This window comes from Tachypleus tridentatus, chromosome 13 (assembly GCF_004210375.1).
Source record: "Tachypleus tridentatus isolate NWPU-2018 chromosome 13, ASM421037v1, whole genome shotgun sequence".
In the NCBI taxonomy this organism is placed as follows: domain Eukaryota; kingdom Metazoa; phylum Arthropoda; class Merostomata; order Xiphosura; family Limulidae; genus Tachypleus; species Tachypleus tridentatus.
The window spans coordinates 21,236,615-21,254,065 of NC_134837.1; the positions used below are offsets into that span (position 1 = coordinate 21,236,615).

General features: G+C 31.1%; 1 protein-coding gene across 2 annotated transcripts in view; it reads right to left on the minus strand.

Annotated features, from left to right (window-relative positions):
* Window positions 1-17,451, minus strand: part of LOC143240748 (structural maintenance of chromosomes protein 5-like) — a 91,967-nt gene that overhangs the window by 14,793 nt on the left and 59,723 nt on the right. Inside the window, exons 10-12 of one of the 2 annotated variants that reach the window (XM_076483709.1) lie at window positions 13,082-13,207; window positions 12,509-12,604; window positions 1,792-2,019 (exon numbers count right to left, since the gene is read on the minus strand). In XM_076483709.1, coding sequence (XP_076339824.1) covers window positions 1,792-2,019; window positions 12,509-12,604; window positions 13,082-13,207 — 450 coding nt within the window. The remainder of the gene's footprint in view (window positions 1-1,791; window positions 2,020-12,508; window positions 12,605-13,081; window positions 13,208-17,451) is intronic. The other variant, XM_076483710.1, reaches the window with a different exon arrangement.

Consider the following 17,451-nt stretch of genomic DNA (forward strand, 5'->3'; position numbering starts at 1 on the left):
AAAGATCAAAGAAATCTGTTGTCACTGACTGAAAAAATTATCACTTATTTCAACTGGATTCATTCAGAGAATTTATGAGCCAGTAGGTTATGTAAATATTTTTGAGTCTAAAAATACCTTTATACACTGCTCTTGTATTATTGAAGACAGAATGTCAAATTTGAGATTTTCAGAACTCACTGGTTGCATGACAAAACACTTAAAGTTTTAAGTATTGTTTTTAAAGGTTTCTTTTGAAATAAAGGACTTAAAACCTTGATAACAAAAGTTATAATAATGCACATTCTTATGCCAACTTCACTCATGTATAATTACAATAAAAGTGTACAATTAAATTTCGAATGTAACACGACTTGTACAGAAAACTATATAAAGGAGTACCCACTGTGAAAGGGTTAATGGTCATTGAAGCAATTTTCCAGATTAAAAAAAAACTTTTAACTCATTAACTATGCTGCTATAAACACAAGAAATTTTTGCAAGACATACACTGTATATGGCACACTCATACTCAATTGTCAGACTATACCATATATGGTGAACCAGTAGTGAATGAGCTAATTATTTAGTAGTGATGTAATTTGAAATTGAAATTAAAACAAATTAAAAGAAACCAAATAAAGTTAACACTGTGAAAAAGCAACACAATTTCCACAAAAGTAGTTACATTTAATGTTAAAGAAACACAACCATTAAAGAGAATGCTGAGGATAAGAATGAAGTTAATTTAAATTTTTTATTTTCATTAGATATATTTTCTGTGCACCAACAACACCAAGTATGAGGTGCACATATATTAAGTTTGATTTTATTACTCATCAGGATCTCTACCAACCTACCCTCAAATTGAAAATATTTTAGGCTAGATTTAACTGATCTAGAAAACATTGGGATTGTTAAAAACCATTAATGGAAACAGTTTGACATTCTGAGTCCAAAACTGTAACTAGATCTCAAATTGGTCAAAAGATAATGGAGCTATAAGCTAAAAGTCTATACTTGAAAAAATCAGAGCCATTCCATGAGGCACTATGCCGTACCTAAAAACAGTCACAACATTTTTTCTATAAAGGTGATACATATTACAGATAATACTTGTTCAATTTTGTTAATAGTTTCCCTTTTCCTGAAACTGTCCTTTTAATGATCTATGCACCTGAACTGCTGCTAATTACAATTTTCATTATAAAGAAGTTTTATCAGGTACTTATGTGTTCCTTCTTTCAAAGAGATGATATTTTATCCTTATTACTCTGCTTTTTTAAAACTTTTTTCTCTCTTTTGGTAATGCATATGGTAGCCATGTTATTAACTCAATAATTAAACAGATCTATTCCACTTCACATGTTGTAATACTTAAGATCATCTGTAACAAGAAAAGTCAACTTCAAAACATGATTCTAAGCATGTTAATTTTTGCCATCAATAAATCCCTTATATATTGTGTATGAAATGTTTGAAAATTACCTTCTGAACGAGTTGAGCTTGGTTTTCATGTTAACATTTTATACAATTGAGAATTAGGCATTTGAAAGAATAGTTCTTCTGTTATTGTAAGACAAAAATCATATAATCTAAAAGATACTGAACATACTGTGTCTTTCTGTCATAGTTCTACTAATGTAGTATTTTTTACATATAACTATAATGGTATATATAAACCTATTATTTTTCTCAGTTAATATTACAACACTATAAAGGAAAATGCTAGTCATATAAGTAAAAAATGGAATACCATCACTCAAAATTTAATTTCAACAATTCAAAACAGAAAAACTTCAAGGAACTTACAGGGTTCTCACTTGTACTTAGAGTTACCTCTCCAGCACAGCCCAGGGTAGCAAAGTACTCACTGAATTTCATGTTAATACGACTTATTAGTTCTTCTAGACAAGGAAGCCAAAGCTGTTTTATTTCCTCAATCTTTTTCTTAAGCTGTTCAAGATGTTGCATTTTGTTACAAAATTCCTTCTCAATTTTTTTGATTTCTTGTTTTTTCTGCTTGTATTCTTGAACTACCTGCAAGTTCATAAAAGTTCTACTTTCTTTATGTAAACTTTGCTTAAACAGTTTTAGCGCATAATGAAATATTAAAAAAATCAGCTGCTAATAAAATGGAATTAAAACGTATTTCAAAAATGATTTATTGTAATAACACATTTAAACATTTCTAGGAAGAACATTTATAATACACATTCTAGACAATTCATGGATATTTGCTATTTGACTAATCTATCAGTACACAAACCTCCCAACAGGCAAAAATTTAAAAAATCACACGTGTCACCATCTTGATGTATTCAGATATTATTTTATTTCTACAGAAAACACACTACGTAGCAAACATTACAACTGCATGGTCACCATTATGTTTCTTTATAAAATACGTAAATAAACTTAACTTTTACTATCACCATTCATCATTAGGTTTAACAGTTTTTTATTTTAAAAAAAATCATGATTATACATTGTTTGAATAACATAAATATAAAATATTTATAATAAAGATTTTAATTATCAGTATATTTTGCACTCATCTACCTACTCACCATGTAACCAAACAGTGTCTTAACTAACCTTATATAGTAAACATGATAAAAAAAATATACATTTTTAAAAACAGCTGGTTTGGGTTGAGAAAATTTTTATGTAGAGGAGCAAACAACGTTCTGACCTTCTTCGGTCATTGTCAGGTTCACAAAGAAAGAAAGAGGTAACTGACTGATAGCTGGCCACAAGTTTGAAGGGGATTGTGTAACTGAGTGTAAGAATGTAGAGGGCGTGCTTAGATGTTTGATTATATTTATTAATCTTTATTTAGTTTACTAAAATAAAAGAAACAAACATAAACAAATGCAAAATTAAAGTCTTACTTATACAACAACTCAAGCCCAAAATAAACCAATACAAAGGAACACCTCTATACCTATATTAATAAGAATTACATTAAATAAATGTCAGAAAAGATAAAATATCAATTCTAAAAGTTTATGATTAAAATTATTTAAATATGTTTAAAATTAGCATATAAATTGATTTTATAACTTGTTTCAAAAATTTGATCAAGTAGCAAAAAATATCAAAAGCCACAGGAAACCCTGTCTTCAGACTTCAGGCACAACAGTTTAGAATTAAATACTTTTAAATCCCAAACTATGTATATGAAAATGTGTCGCACACAAAAGACAACTGCACTGTTTAAAATTTAGAAACAATAAAATATTTATTTAGCCAACAGTAACCTTTTTGCAACAATAGTGTTTTATGTATTGAAAAGTATGTTCATGACAATACTGAGGCCTTAAGTGTTGTGTTTAGTGTTATAAGCGTAACACATACCTAAAACAATATTTATAGGTTATTTAAAATTACAGAAACCTAACACAAATGATATACTAGAAGGAAGAAATATAACTTGCATGACATACTGTTTCAATCTTCACTCAACAAAATAGCAATTTAACATCAGTTTTTAATAATTTTAATAACTTGTTCTCACAAAAACTGAACAGTGAGAAATGTTAAATAATGCAGATAAGAAAGGTTAACATTAACATTTTGTGGCTTTCAAAATATAACCTGCACTACCACAGAACCTTACTGCAGGGATGCAATTTGCTGGAATTGAAATAAACTTAACTGCAAGTCTACAAAGTTGTGGGTAGGCATTATCTGCACAGAATCTCAATGGGTTGCCTTGTAGATGTTGAGATTGAAAAACAAACAAACATGAACCTATTAATTTGCTGTTCAGCAATCATTTCAGAAGGTTTCTACACTGTGGATCTATTTTTGTTCTGGTAGACACATGCCAGCAGTGGTCTTTTTCTTTGTTGGTTTTTTCTGAGCTTCCTGGACACAGAAACTGCATCAAACTATCCCTTCCCCAATGAACTGACTTTTCTCATTTCCACTGAATAACTGAGTATTTGGCGGCAACAGTCAAGTAACGTCATCCTTTATCATATTTATCAAAACATGGCATATCTTCCACTGTGGCAGTTGATATATATGTATTTTCCACGATCCACAAGCACTACTTGTTAAGTTTGTGCTTTTTAACCCTGAGCCACATTTAACTGGTTCTAGAATAATTTTTAAACGATGCAATGTAGTACAAAGAACTTACACAGTGACACAGTTCATTCCTGAATTCTAATTACAAAATAAATCACAAATGGAGCATTTATTAAATGTTTCAAAATCTTCAGAATTCCATTTGGTAATCTAGAGCTACAAAACAAACACAATTGTAATTACAACAGAAATATTAATTGTGATACACAAGAAGTAAACAATTACAACGTAAAACGAATAACAAGAGAAAATAAAAATTATGTAATACAAATGAAATAGATAAAATAGATTAAAATCAAATGAAGACTGTGCATTATTTAGATATGAAAATTGAGTTTTTATGTACAAAATCTATTTTATTAGAGGTTCAGTATGATGCTTGGCTGTTGAGAAAATTTTAAAGTTGGAAAGAGAAATCAGATGCCCCATTTCTGTTTTGTGCTTGAAGATAGCAGAATTAAAAGGTTTGTAATTTTTTCTCAATTTTAACAGATATGCCTACTGTTCAAATGCTCATACCTTATGGCGATGTTTGGTTTCACCAACGTGGTACCCTACAGCCTTCATGCATGTACAAGTAAACAAGATGTGAGCAATGGGTAGTCAGTGAATAATGTTTGTATTGGAAAGAATAGTTTTGTCTGAAACTAGGTTTAAAAATAACTTTCACGTTAGTTTGGGGATAGTAAGAGTTAGATGAATTTTTCAACCGTTTCTTGGTAAGGGAGATCTGTCTTCCAAACTATGGTAAGCAGGTGTACAAGGAAGTTTGGGTGCAATGAGTATATCAGATGGCTTGATAAATGTATTAGATAAAAATGAGTAAGTTATTTTCTTCAAGAGGTGCTTAGGGTAGTCACTTCAAAAAAAAAAGCTTAGTAAAAAAGAAATTTCCTTGTAAAGGGATGAAGAGGAAGAGATATGGTTGTAGGCCATTTTTAGTAAATATGTTTTTATAATAAAAAGAAATTGTAAATTTATTAGTGTTGCAATTGACCAGGATGTCCAGAAGAGAAATAAACTTATCTCAATTTTACAAGTGGAGTGTACAGAGAATGTTATGAAGCAAGATATTCAAGAAAGGATTTGACATGACCTAAATTCCCATCTTAAAACCTTTCACTCCAAATTAATTTATAACACCTCACTCCTTCCAACTTTCCTAAGAAATCAGTCAACCATCCCCCAAATCACTTGATGGCTATCTTTCATATTCCTTTTTTTCCTAAGATTCCCCGAGACAAAATAATTTATGATGTATTTTCTAATCTCTTTGCTAAAATGATTCTTGTTAACGAAATTTCTAAATCTAATTTTTTTATCTATGCTTAAACTCTCAACTATAGACCCTCTTTAAAAATATTCTATACAACTAGATAGATGGTGTTGCTATGGGATCCCCTTCTGGGTTTTATGCCTGCTAACATTTTCTTCTTGCATCACAAACAGAACTGGATTAATAACAGTCTTTTAAGCTTCAAACCAGTTCTCTACAGAAGGTATGTTGATGATACCTTCCTTATTTTCTGTCCCTTTCACCCTGTTTGACAATCTTATCATCATTTCTTTCAATTTCATTTTCTGCTTCTTCCTATCCAACCTTTCAGAAGAAACATTCTTTTATAGAAAGTATTCTTTTTCAAAATGGCTATCCCACTTATTTTGTAGAGAAAATAGTTTAGTCACTTTTAACTAATATTTTATAACCTTATGGTTACAGGGTTCAACCCACTTGCCTACTTATCCTATGGAAAATAATAAACAGTTCAGTATTAAATATAACTCTGAGCTTTCTGAAAATGGCTTAACTACAATTGGTAAGATTTTGTTCAAATTTTTAAGTATCTTGTACACAAGGAATGAAATTATTTTAATTAAAGGTTTATTTTTGTACTGTAGTTATTTGAACTCAAACTGAATAAATTTAGTATTATCCTCATTATATTGTGCAATGAAATGTATAAAATTAAAAATGGAAAACAAAATACATACATCCTTTAATTTATTTATATGGTAATCTTACAAACCTTCTTTTGGTTATATTCTTGAATACAAGTTGTTCCTTTTTCACATATAGTTTATTTTTAATGTTTTATTTTCCTTTCTTCTGCTTTACCGTTATTATTTATTGCAAAACACATCAATCAGTAAACTTGGGAACATCAAGGTATCACACCAGAGACACTTTAGCCTCCATCAGAATGGTAAGCCATTTGCCTATTACACTAAGCCTGATGAACTGAAGCAATTTGGCTTGTGTATGAAAAATATTATTAAACATTTCTACTATGCATTTTAAAACACAAACAGCACATAATTACCTAAAGATATAAAACTAAAACCAAAATACAATTTAACTCTCTATCTAACTAACATATTCATAGGAGAGAAATAACACTAAAATGCTAGCAAGGACAAAAGCAGCAGCAATGCTAAGAGTGGTTTGACAAGTTCTCTATGGAATTCTTTAAGTGAACTTCATAAGAAGATTTAAAGGAAATTTTCTTAACAGAGCAATTAACCTAGATTATATTCTTGTACTGAATGTTAGTGACAGCTAAGAAGTATTGAAACTAGAGTACAGAAGTTAAGTTTTGTGAGCTTTTGCACCAAACTGAAGTTTAAAAAACTCTTTTTTTTAAATTTTCTTTTGAAATAATGGAAGTAAAACTAATATAAAATTTAAGCTACAACATAAATTTTAATGCTAATATCATTGGTATATATTGATCATAAGATTAGTTCATTTAATTTTGAATGTAACAAAGTAAAACCTCATGAGATACCCATAACTATAGAATTAAGCCACCTATGATACCCACTGCACCCAAACTATCTTTATACACCTGCTTATGTAACAAATCTTGGATGACAGAACCTTTTTTATCACAAAACAATTGAAAAATTATGCAACTCTTACTAATCCCAAATTGACCAGAAAGTTATTTTTGAACTTAATTTCAGACTAAAAACTTTTTCCTTCTTAATAAATGATCATTCTGTGACTCCTCATTGTTACAAACCCTCCACGCACTGCTATTTCCTGTACCATACAGAAACAGCATCCAATTTCTCTCCCCAACTTTAAAATTCTCTTAACAACTAACCTTGATAATGAACTTCTAATAAAAGAGATATACGTATAAAAATAAAAACACTTCTAAATAACAGTCTTCACCTGACTTGAATCTATTTTACTTTTATTTGCATCACACATTCTTGTTTCCTTTTTTCAACATTCAAATTATTTATTTTTTATGTATTATACATAATATAATATTTGTTGTGTAGTTATCATTGTGCTGATTGTGTACCTCTAGATTACTAAAGATGGAATTTTTTGAGATTCTGAAACATTTAATAAATGCTTAATGTTATTACATTCATGTTTTGCTTTATGATCAAGTTATGTTTCTTAAAAAAAATTAATTGATTCATGAGTAAGCATTTAAAAAGGCTGAAAAATGTCCACTAATTTTTATAAATTTCTCATTTCTAATTCTCACATTAATGCTGGTTCATCCAACTCCATTAGTGCTGCACATATGGTTAGTTTTTGTGCTCTGTAATTCTCCTAAACATTGCATAAATTCCATTTCATTTTGGAGGATTTCAGCTTGTGTTCTAGTAAATAAAGTTGTTTTTTGCTTGTTTATTCAAGGTATGACCAAAGCACAAAATTTGCTTTCAACTTTTACACAGTTGGAAACACCGCTTGACACAATTACTTAAACATTATTTATGATAATGAAACTTTCTAGACAATGATTAAGAACCTGAGCTATGACTTCAGCAGGGTGAGATGATTGAAACCCAAGACTTTGAAGAATATTGATTTTTAAAACCCAGTGTTAGCTTACGAAACAAGCAGTACCACCAAAATACTGGTAAGCTGCTCTAAAATTCACAAATGCAATGACTACATCACTTTTCTTATACAGATGGTCCATAACTTCTTGAATACCAGTGTACAGCTTTAGGACAAAATTCCCATTTTATTCTTTCTTTGATGACATTTGGTATTTCAAATCAAGAAATTCAAGAGATATTATAAAGCCATGTCCTTTCACAGTTCACAATACTTGTCTACTAATACTAATACATTTGTCATCTTTTCTGTTTTGGGTTTTCTTAGGATACTTTGCTTTTGTTGCTAAAGACTTGTACAGTTGACTGTTTTTTCCACATGTTCAGTTTGCAAAACTTTTAACTTATGTTTTGACACTTGATTACTGGGATAAAGATAGTGATTCAGTTAAAACTTAGTTAGAACTTCAACCATAGTGGTTTGGTGCACCTCCCTAAATACAGCACTGTGGAAAAGTTAAAAGTTTTTACATGTTTGTAATGTTGCCACAAATTTTCAGCATTTATGCAAACATTTATTTTGACAGTCTCCTGATAGTTGAAATGTATCCAAATAGGTGATTTATTTTTATTTCACTAAAGATTCAACTAAGCAAAATCATTAACGTCTTGTTCATTCTTTTGGTCTGTCATTACTAATGATTGTTTTCTGTATATGATTACTTTATGACTGTGAAGTTGTGACACATGAATTCACTTTTATGAGCAAAAAGAAACTCTCTGGGTGGAGAAACTGGCAAAAATCTCCAACTAGGGAATGTTCTTTAAATCCTTCTCAGCAATAACTCCTCATGAGGAATTCAAAGTAGCATAGGGAGTAACCTCAATGGGAATATCCCCTATAACCTTTGAATGCAAGAGGAATTTAGTGTATTTCAAGATGGATGTTTTCACCAAGAGGCCCCTGAACATCTCTTCTTAACTGACTTAGGAGAGCCAGTAAGCCCCTCTAATTCCTCTGAATAAAAAAAGGAGACATTTGCCCTGAAGATTTGTCAGACAAAGAATACAGTAGGAGAAAATGAGGTATGGGTGTAGATAAAGAAGAAGACTGCTGTTCAAGATGTGGTCTTGAGCTGTTTTTTATTATTTTATTTGTATGTAGAATTGGGGGATCCATGATAAAAGAATAATGATTCAGTACCTGCTAACCCCACTCACCATGGAGCCCTATGAGGGAATAATTACAATGCCAAACAAGGACACTGCAGCAACACTCGGGTTTTGTGAGCACTATAACCAAACACCAGTGGTATATACAATGTCTGTAACACCCATTGGGTACATCCAATACTGGTACTCATTTGACCCTAGCCCAACAGGACCAGCTAAATGACCCTAGAGGACCACCCCAAGACTGTCCATCCACAGAAATGCAAGGCCAAATAGGCATGTTGGAGTTGAATCCCTCAACCACCAGGAACTTCTCCCCTTCACAGGTCACCACATACAGCAAACATATGGGTGGATGTTTAGATCCCAGAGGAAGTAAACTGAAAATACAGAACTTAAAGCGAAAAAGGCCATGCCACTGAAGGATATTAAAATTTATTTAAAAAAAGATAACTTACCCAGTCACAACCTCAAAGTTTGAAGGATGGCAACAGGAAGATAAGGGAAAATGAATGTATGAATGTAATCCACATGCCTGACTTAAGAACTTCTTCCAACAGACAATAGAAGTGAGACTCCAGGAAAAAGTTAAGGAACCTGATCTGATACAAAGAAACTTGAACTTGAAACAGATTTCAGGAAGAAGGAGACAAGGATAAATAAGCCACTCAAATCAAACGCTAAGCCCAACTGGTAAGGGTGAAAGGAGAAAAGCCACTCAAATCAAAAGCTGAGCCCAACTGGTAAGGGTAAAAGGAGAAAAGCCACTCAAATCAAACGCTGAGCCCAACTGGTAAGGGTAAAAGAAGAAATGTCACAATGAGGGAAATGTTGTCAGATGACGAAAAGATACGAAGGGCAGAATGAAATACTGGGGACTAAGGTTGACACAGAAGGATCTGTTTGTTTGAAGTTAGGCACACAGCTTCACAATAGGTTATCTGTGTTCTGCTCACCATGGACAGTGAAATTCAGTTTCTGGCATTGTAAGTCTGCAGAAAAACTACTGTGTCACCTCCTGGTGACACAGTAGAAACAGAGTAAAGACAACAGAGAAGCTGTTCAAAGCTGAAATAGTCAAGGAAACCAGGGTCATACTAGCCAGTAAGGAGCAATCAGATAGACCTGACACAGAGTCCACAAAGGCCGATTGAACTACTTTAGAATTCAACTCATAAGACGAATTATTTTTTCAATTCTGTTTCTTACTATAAAATCACTAATGTCACCTCATGGATTACCACAGTTGTAATTCAAACACCTTTTGACAAGAAAAATTATTCTCCTTATCTCTGTTAAAATCATTTTAAAATCTTGCACGTTAAGATTAATCACTTACACCCTAGCTAACTTTAAGTTTTCTAACTTTTTTCTGACTTCACAAAACTTCTCTGCTTCTTCTTACTTGCACTTGCAAGCTATTTATATATAAATACCTTGTATCTCAGAATGGCTCGTATGGGTATTAACACTTTTATTGATAATGATAGAACAACGTTTCAACCTTCCTAGATCATGTTTTCTATGATTATGTTGTATTTATTTGATTTGTAAAAAACACCCAGATACTATGTAGGGAAACAAATGAAAATTCAAAGAAGCCTTACTTATACAGCAACTAAAATCAAAATTAAACCAATATAAAGGAACACCTTTATACCTGTACTAATTAATAACCTAACATCCACTTGCAACACCCAGTACAACCCTATATCCATTTATACTCTTGTCCCTAAGATGTGTCCAGCAACGGTCACTTGCAAACTCTCTCTTTCTTAACCTGAAGATGACCTAGGAGGGTCGAAAAGTTGTTCTCTCCTTATCAATAAAAGTGTTAATACACATACCAGTTGTTCATAAATACATTTGTATTTCAAGTGGGTTTCTCGTCATCAAAAAATGCATATATCTTGTTCATTTAGTTCTTAAATTTCTGAGAAACTACATGATGCAATTATCTAACAATACTCAGTTAAAGTAATATTTCAAGCACAACATATGATTCATGCAAAGTTATGTCATGAAATTTGTCACAACTAACATCCTTAAACCAGTGCATCTTCAACATTCCTGTTTAGAAACTAAACAATCCTTAAATATCAAGTCATAAAATATATAAATAATAACACATTAAACAGTCTTGTATATTCAACATTTACTTTTATTTATATATACTGGATCAAAGTAGTTAAATATTTGATTAACATTACTACATATCAAGAGTAATGGGCCACCTGCAGTGCCTAATGTAGAAAACCACACACGTGCAATGGTACATGGGATGCTAGATATCTCTAAAGTATACAGTTGTCTAAAACTTGTGCATTCATTTAAAAACAATGAGGTTTATTCACTATAAAATCATCCATTGTACCAATACCATAACTTATGTACAATTTTTCAGACAATTTAGAATTTACATGTTCTTAAGTTTGCTTACAATAAATAATTTTGAAGCTTTTAGAGATGTATCAAATGCTTTGTAACCAAGGGAAATTAATAACTACAAATAATTTTTATTAGGCAAATACATACTTAGTGAGGGACAGAGAAGTGATTTTAATCTGAACATTTCCAAATATCCATATCACTATTCAGTGGGAAGGATATTTAACATAATATAATGCGTGTGAATTTGATGACTAAAACCTTAAAATTTTAGTAAAAAATTTGATCAATACATAAAAAGTGAATGACCCCAGAAATTTAATTACTGAGTAAGTCAATTAATCAGTGCAAAATTAGTCAGTTCAGCTCCATTAATACTGAATTTGTGTTGTTTTTTTTAAATAGAAATAAATGTAAAACATTGACAAGATGAATATTTCTCACACATAGTTTACCTCCGAAGTTAGACCTATCAGTGAATGTTGGTGATACTAAATGTGCAGCTAGAAAAATAAAATGTTTTCAAGACTGTTAAATGAACTGGACTTACACATTACTCTTTGTACTAAATAATCCATGTGTATTCTCTTCTTTACTATTATAAAAGTGACTAAAATATAAAAGAAACTTTTTTTGTTAAATAAGGTAGGGTAAAGAATAATAATATTAGTTCTTCATGGAATATGCTTGTGCAATACATAATTAAATAAGGTTATGTGAGCTTAACTTTCCCCAAGTGACTTACAACTTGTATGGCAGGATTATTAGTAAGACACAGCTATAAAGGCAATAAGACAATATAATTTAGTGTTAATAGATGTATACTGTTATAAACTTTAAACCAACCATTTAGGATAAATAATTGTGGTTTTCTTATACATAAAAATGTAAAATGTGATACTGTATAGTGAACACCTTTAAGTTTAATTTAAAGGTAGTTAGTGCACTATTTAAATTTTGCAATGCAGAAAACACAAAACATAATGGTATTGTTATTTTGATTTATAATGATACTAAAGCAAAAATTATGGCCAAAATCGCCCTGATCTAAAGTAACACTTACACTTTCATCAGTCTGCAGTAAACAGTCAGCTTTGGCTTGTTCTTTGTGAATTTCATTGTCTATCTCATCCACAGTCTGAGGGAGTTGTGCAAAAAACTGAGTGAAGAAGGATTTATTTATGCATTTAGTAACAAATACCAAAACTGTGAATGAAATAAATTACAATTTTTAACTGAATAATGTCTAATTTAGCACAGATCTATGCTTTGATATATAACCAAACTACTCACTTGTAACTAGCCCAGAAGTTCTGAAATAAGTAATAAAGTTAAGATTTAGTAATGATCTTATCAATAATTTAAATTATATTTTCAAGTTACCCCACAAGAAAGGTGTATATGCTATGTTATACTTGCAACTGAAGATTATCACAAACTTCATTTTGTTATGAAAGGCTTCTGAACTGAACAAACTACAGTCATATGTCAACACACACACACACACTTGTACTTACCACATTAATATGCTTACATATTTAAACATGCACACACAAAATATTGTAACTGACTAAATTTATAAGATCAGAATTAACCTAATTACAAATGCCTTATTAGTTTATTTTGTAATCCTAACCTTTTTTAGATCTTCTGGTAGCTCTTCATTTGGTTGAATACCTGTGATTTTTTTAGCAATATCTAACAAATTATGTGCTTCACTCTTTTTCTTATCCATAACTTCCTTAACTTGCTGCAATTGTTGCTAAAATATGTATTTATAAAAACAGATGCAAGTCAACATAATATAAAAGAAAATGCCATAAAAATAAAGTTAAATTTCAGTATTTTTTAAAACATTTCTTCATACAACTTAATACTAGAGTAAAATAAAAAAGTAATAAATAAGACAAGTTTTTATCTGTTATCATTAATTATATGTTTATTTGTGATATTTTTCAGTGTCACATTGTCTCACAACTGAACTTACAAGTTTCACATCTTTGTTTAATGGATGAAAAACTCCAGAGTAAGATGCAACATTAGTAATCATTGAATAAATGTTACTGTTGATCATTTATCAAATCATTAAAGTTTTAACCAACAATCACAAAATAAGCAAACTACCTAACACTTTTAAAATGTTGTACTGTCTTTCAAGTAAACAAAATTACTAACTAAAGAATACAAAAACAAATTCATAGAATTTCTCAGATTTTTCAAAAATAACAAAAGTGAGATGATTTTAAGTGCTTGTGAATTAATGTGATATCAAATGTAGTCACTAGAGTCATCATAACACAAACTCCTCTGAAAGAACTAAAATCAAACATTGTAGAATGATTGAGTGAGATACTGCTCAATGGATATAAAACAAAATAAAAACTGCTTCACTCATCCTGACATATAATTGTAATAGCATGTGAGGTTACCAGTTAAAACATTAACTGTAAGTTAAACAAGGATCTTGAGTTTAGTTGGCAGTAACTATACTGACTCCTGAAATCTCCTTACAATGAATTTACCTTTTGAATCACTGTTTATTCAGATTTTTCTATTCAGTTTACAGCCATGTAATAAATAAAATTAAAAGCTATAGCCACATCCATCTCATGTATTATTACTCAACGTATCACCTCCCTCCAGCGAAGGAACAGTCTTCGGAAGCTGAAACACTTCACAATCACAATGATGCATACCAAACCACCCAAAGACCCAGCAGAAATTTAAAAAAAAATCCTTTACAACCTTCCTAGTGAATAATTAAAATATTTTAAAGACATACACACATCAACAAAAGTCAGAATTCCAGAGAACAATAGTTATACAAGTCTATTATCAGCCCACTTGCAATGGGCATTCATGTTTATAAGGAGCATGGAATGAAAAGGAATAAGATTAAAATAATGGGACATGTACCAAGCAAGGAAAACAAAATATAAAAAATCACTTGATTGGCTAATGATCACATGACAAACTAGAATGATTTGAGTTTACAATGGCAAATAAAATTCCTACTTTACTGGTAACCAAACCTTGTCCACTGAAAGTTTGGTGTTTAAATAGAATCTCAGCTTTCATTATTATATCTCTTCTTCAGTTAACTTTAGAATAATACTTTTATGACTATTTTACAACACTATAATTATAATTATAAAATTATAATTAGCACTAGAACTTTAGTAGGCACTAGACCTGTAGAAGAAATGATGAACAAAAGTATGAAATTTCGGTTTTCACTTTTCACCAGTTTTTGACTTTGTGATGCTCTGGATAGCTGAAAAGTAACATATACAATGGAGAGAAAAGCAATTATGCTCATTAACTCTTCATATCTAACATCTGATGGCCTCTTAATGTATTGATTTCTTTTTTACTACTTCAGTTCATACATAATATAATAATATAGGGGCTGGCTCCCTAAAGACATCAACTTTATAGTGTACAAAGCACTGAATATTCTATATGTTAATCATTTTATGTTCTTCTATTACTGGCTGGTAATTCCTCTTCCATCTTATACTTGAAATTTTTAAATGAACAGCTAATTAATGCTAGAAAGGTAACTTCAAGAAGTAATAATATTATTTACATTATAATTATGATTTTTTAAAAGAATTTGCAGATAATAATAATACAATAGGTAGTCAATGATTGTGAAGATTACTTTGCACTAGGTCTGTTGAAGAAAACTGATGATCAAAGAATATAATAAAAAAATCTGTTTTGGCTGTTTGCCAGTTTTTGGCTTTGGGATGCTCTGTATAGTTGAGAAGTAGGATATTCTCCAGAGATAGAATGACTACACCAGGTAGCTCTTCATATTTAGCTTCTGATGACCAATGGAGAATAAAATTCAGATTACTTTTGTAATGCTTTAATACAGGCATTCATGGCATCCCTACGTAGAGTGCTAATGTATTTTCTGACATAAACAACTATGTAGAGTAGCCAGCAACCTGGAAGACCCTTTTAAAATAATTGAAATACCTAGTTGATTCAAGTGCCAATAGGATATGAGAGCCTACACAGATGGATAATACATTAAGAAAAAATTATACTTCCTACCACTATATACAGTCCTTCTCATAACTCTCCTGAAGATGGCAACAAGTTGGTAGTTTAAATATGGAATAAAACTAACTTGTAAATATTATCTATTACTGGCTGTAATGCAGAAAGTAACCAATTAGCAACTAGATTTAACTGATCATATAAGCTAACTACCATAGCTTTTGAAGCTTTCATAACTATCACAGTGTCTTAACTTGCTCATAATCCCAAAACCTTACAACTAACTATCAACCACACACAAAGGATTTTCTGTATTATCTTAGTAAATTAGATAATTATCAAAGTAAAACCTGATTTAGCTTCCAGATGTACCAATTAACTATAAACTAAATCTTTTACAAATAGATAAAAAAAATAAAATAAAATTGTGAAGATGTCACAAATTTTCATAAACTGGTAAGGTACATCATGAGAGGTCTTGAGGAAGTTCCACTGAGTGAGAAATATACAACAAAAGGAATGCATGTGCACCCATTCTAAGGGAATGAGAGCTTATAAAGAGGCCCATAACCCAAAAAGAGAGAGAATCTCTTGTGCAGAGAGATAAGGAAAAGGTAGAGCTTGACTGAGAAAGGACAACACCTAACTGATACTATAAAGGAGTAGTATAGGACTTCTCCAACTGGATAAGAAACTTCACCTGTGCATCTTCTTGATGAAGAAGGTAGGTTTGAGTGACTGACTAGGCAGAAACCAGTTGTTCATGAAATATGGAGTTTAAAGATCCAGCAAGTAAAGATGGCATGCAAAAGGGCATACCATTCAACAAGCACATACATAGCTGAAGAAATGACAGAACCCTTCTGGGTGAACAGAAAAAAGCATTATGTGACACAAGATTGAGAGGTAGGACTCCATAGTGAACTGAGGCATCTCTAGATAAAAATACAGCCAGGATATAGCTGTGATGAAACACCAATTTCCTGTGCTTTATGAAGTAACAGATAAACAGGAGTAAAATTCAAATTGAGTGGGCAACACACTCATTTGATAGCTCTTTTGAGTTGTGAGTCTTGCACAGACGTGGCAAGACAACTGTATGCAGTATGATTCCAAGAAGGTGAAAACTTGCACAGACGTGGCAAGACAACTATATGCAGTATGATTCCAAGAAGGTGAAAAGAAGACCTAAAAATTGTATGGAGGGGGAGCAAAAGAGGAGGAAAAAACATACAAAATCCACATAGAATTGTACTGTAATAAAGTGTAGCCAAAGGCACATAAACCAAACATACTAAAAGAAAGTACTCATTACTAATGAACTAAAAAGAGTTGTAAAGTCTACAAAGTAGATAAAAAGAGCAAACCTGTAAAACTATGAAATCTGATTAAAACAGAAAACAATAAGTAACAAAATCACTAAAGGAATATCAAGATAAACAATGACCCTTAAATATATAAAAATACAAGTTCACCCAAAGAATTTGTAAGACAAAAGACACTAACATAAAATGACTCAAAAGAACACGAGAATAAAAAGGTACCTAGTTGTCAATAACAAAGTTTAACTCTAATCCCCAATTAGATGTGACTATTAGTAAAAAAAAAAAGGAACTTATAAACAAATAACATTAACAGTGAAAAATAAAAACAAAGGAATAATCAAACTTTAAATGCAATTTGACACTAAAGTTATCTAAGATGGTAAAATAAGTATGAAAATTTAACTTACCCAACACTCATCACCAAAGACATAAATGATCTAAATTATTGAGTTCAAAAATTACATCCATCCAAACAAACTCACATAAGATCACTAAACATAGATATACCTATAGGGTGTGAGAAATACATACTGAATCTCCTGGGAAAAGAGCAATACCTAACCCAGCAGATTATGTGAAGGTGCAATAACAGGTGAAATGTGGCTTAGAAAGACAATTTCTGCACAGTAGTGGATGTTCCTCTAGTGATGTGAAAGAAAAAGAATATTTG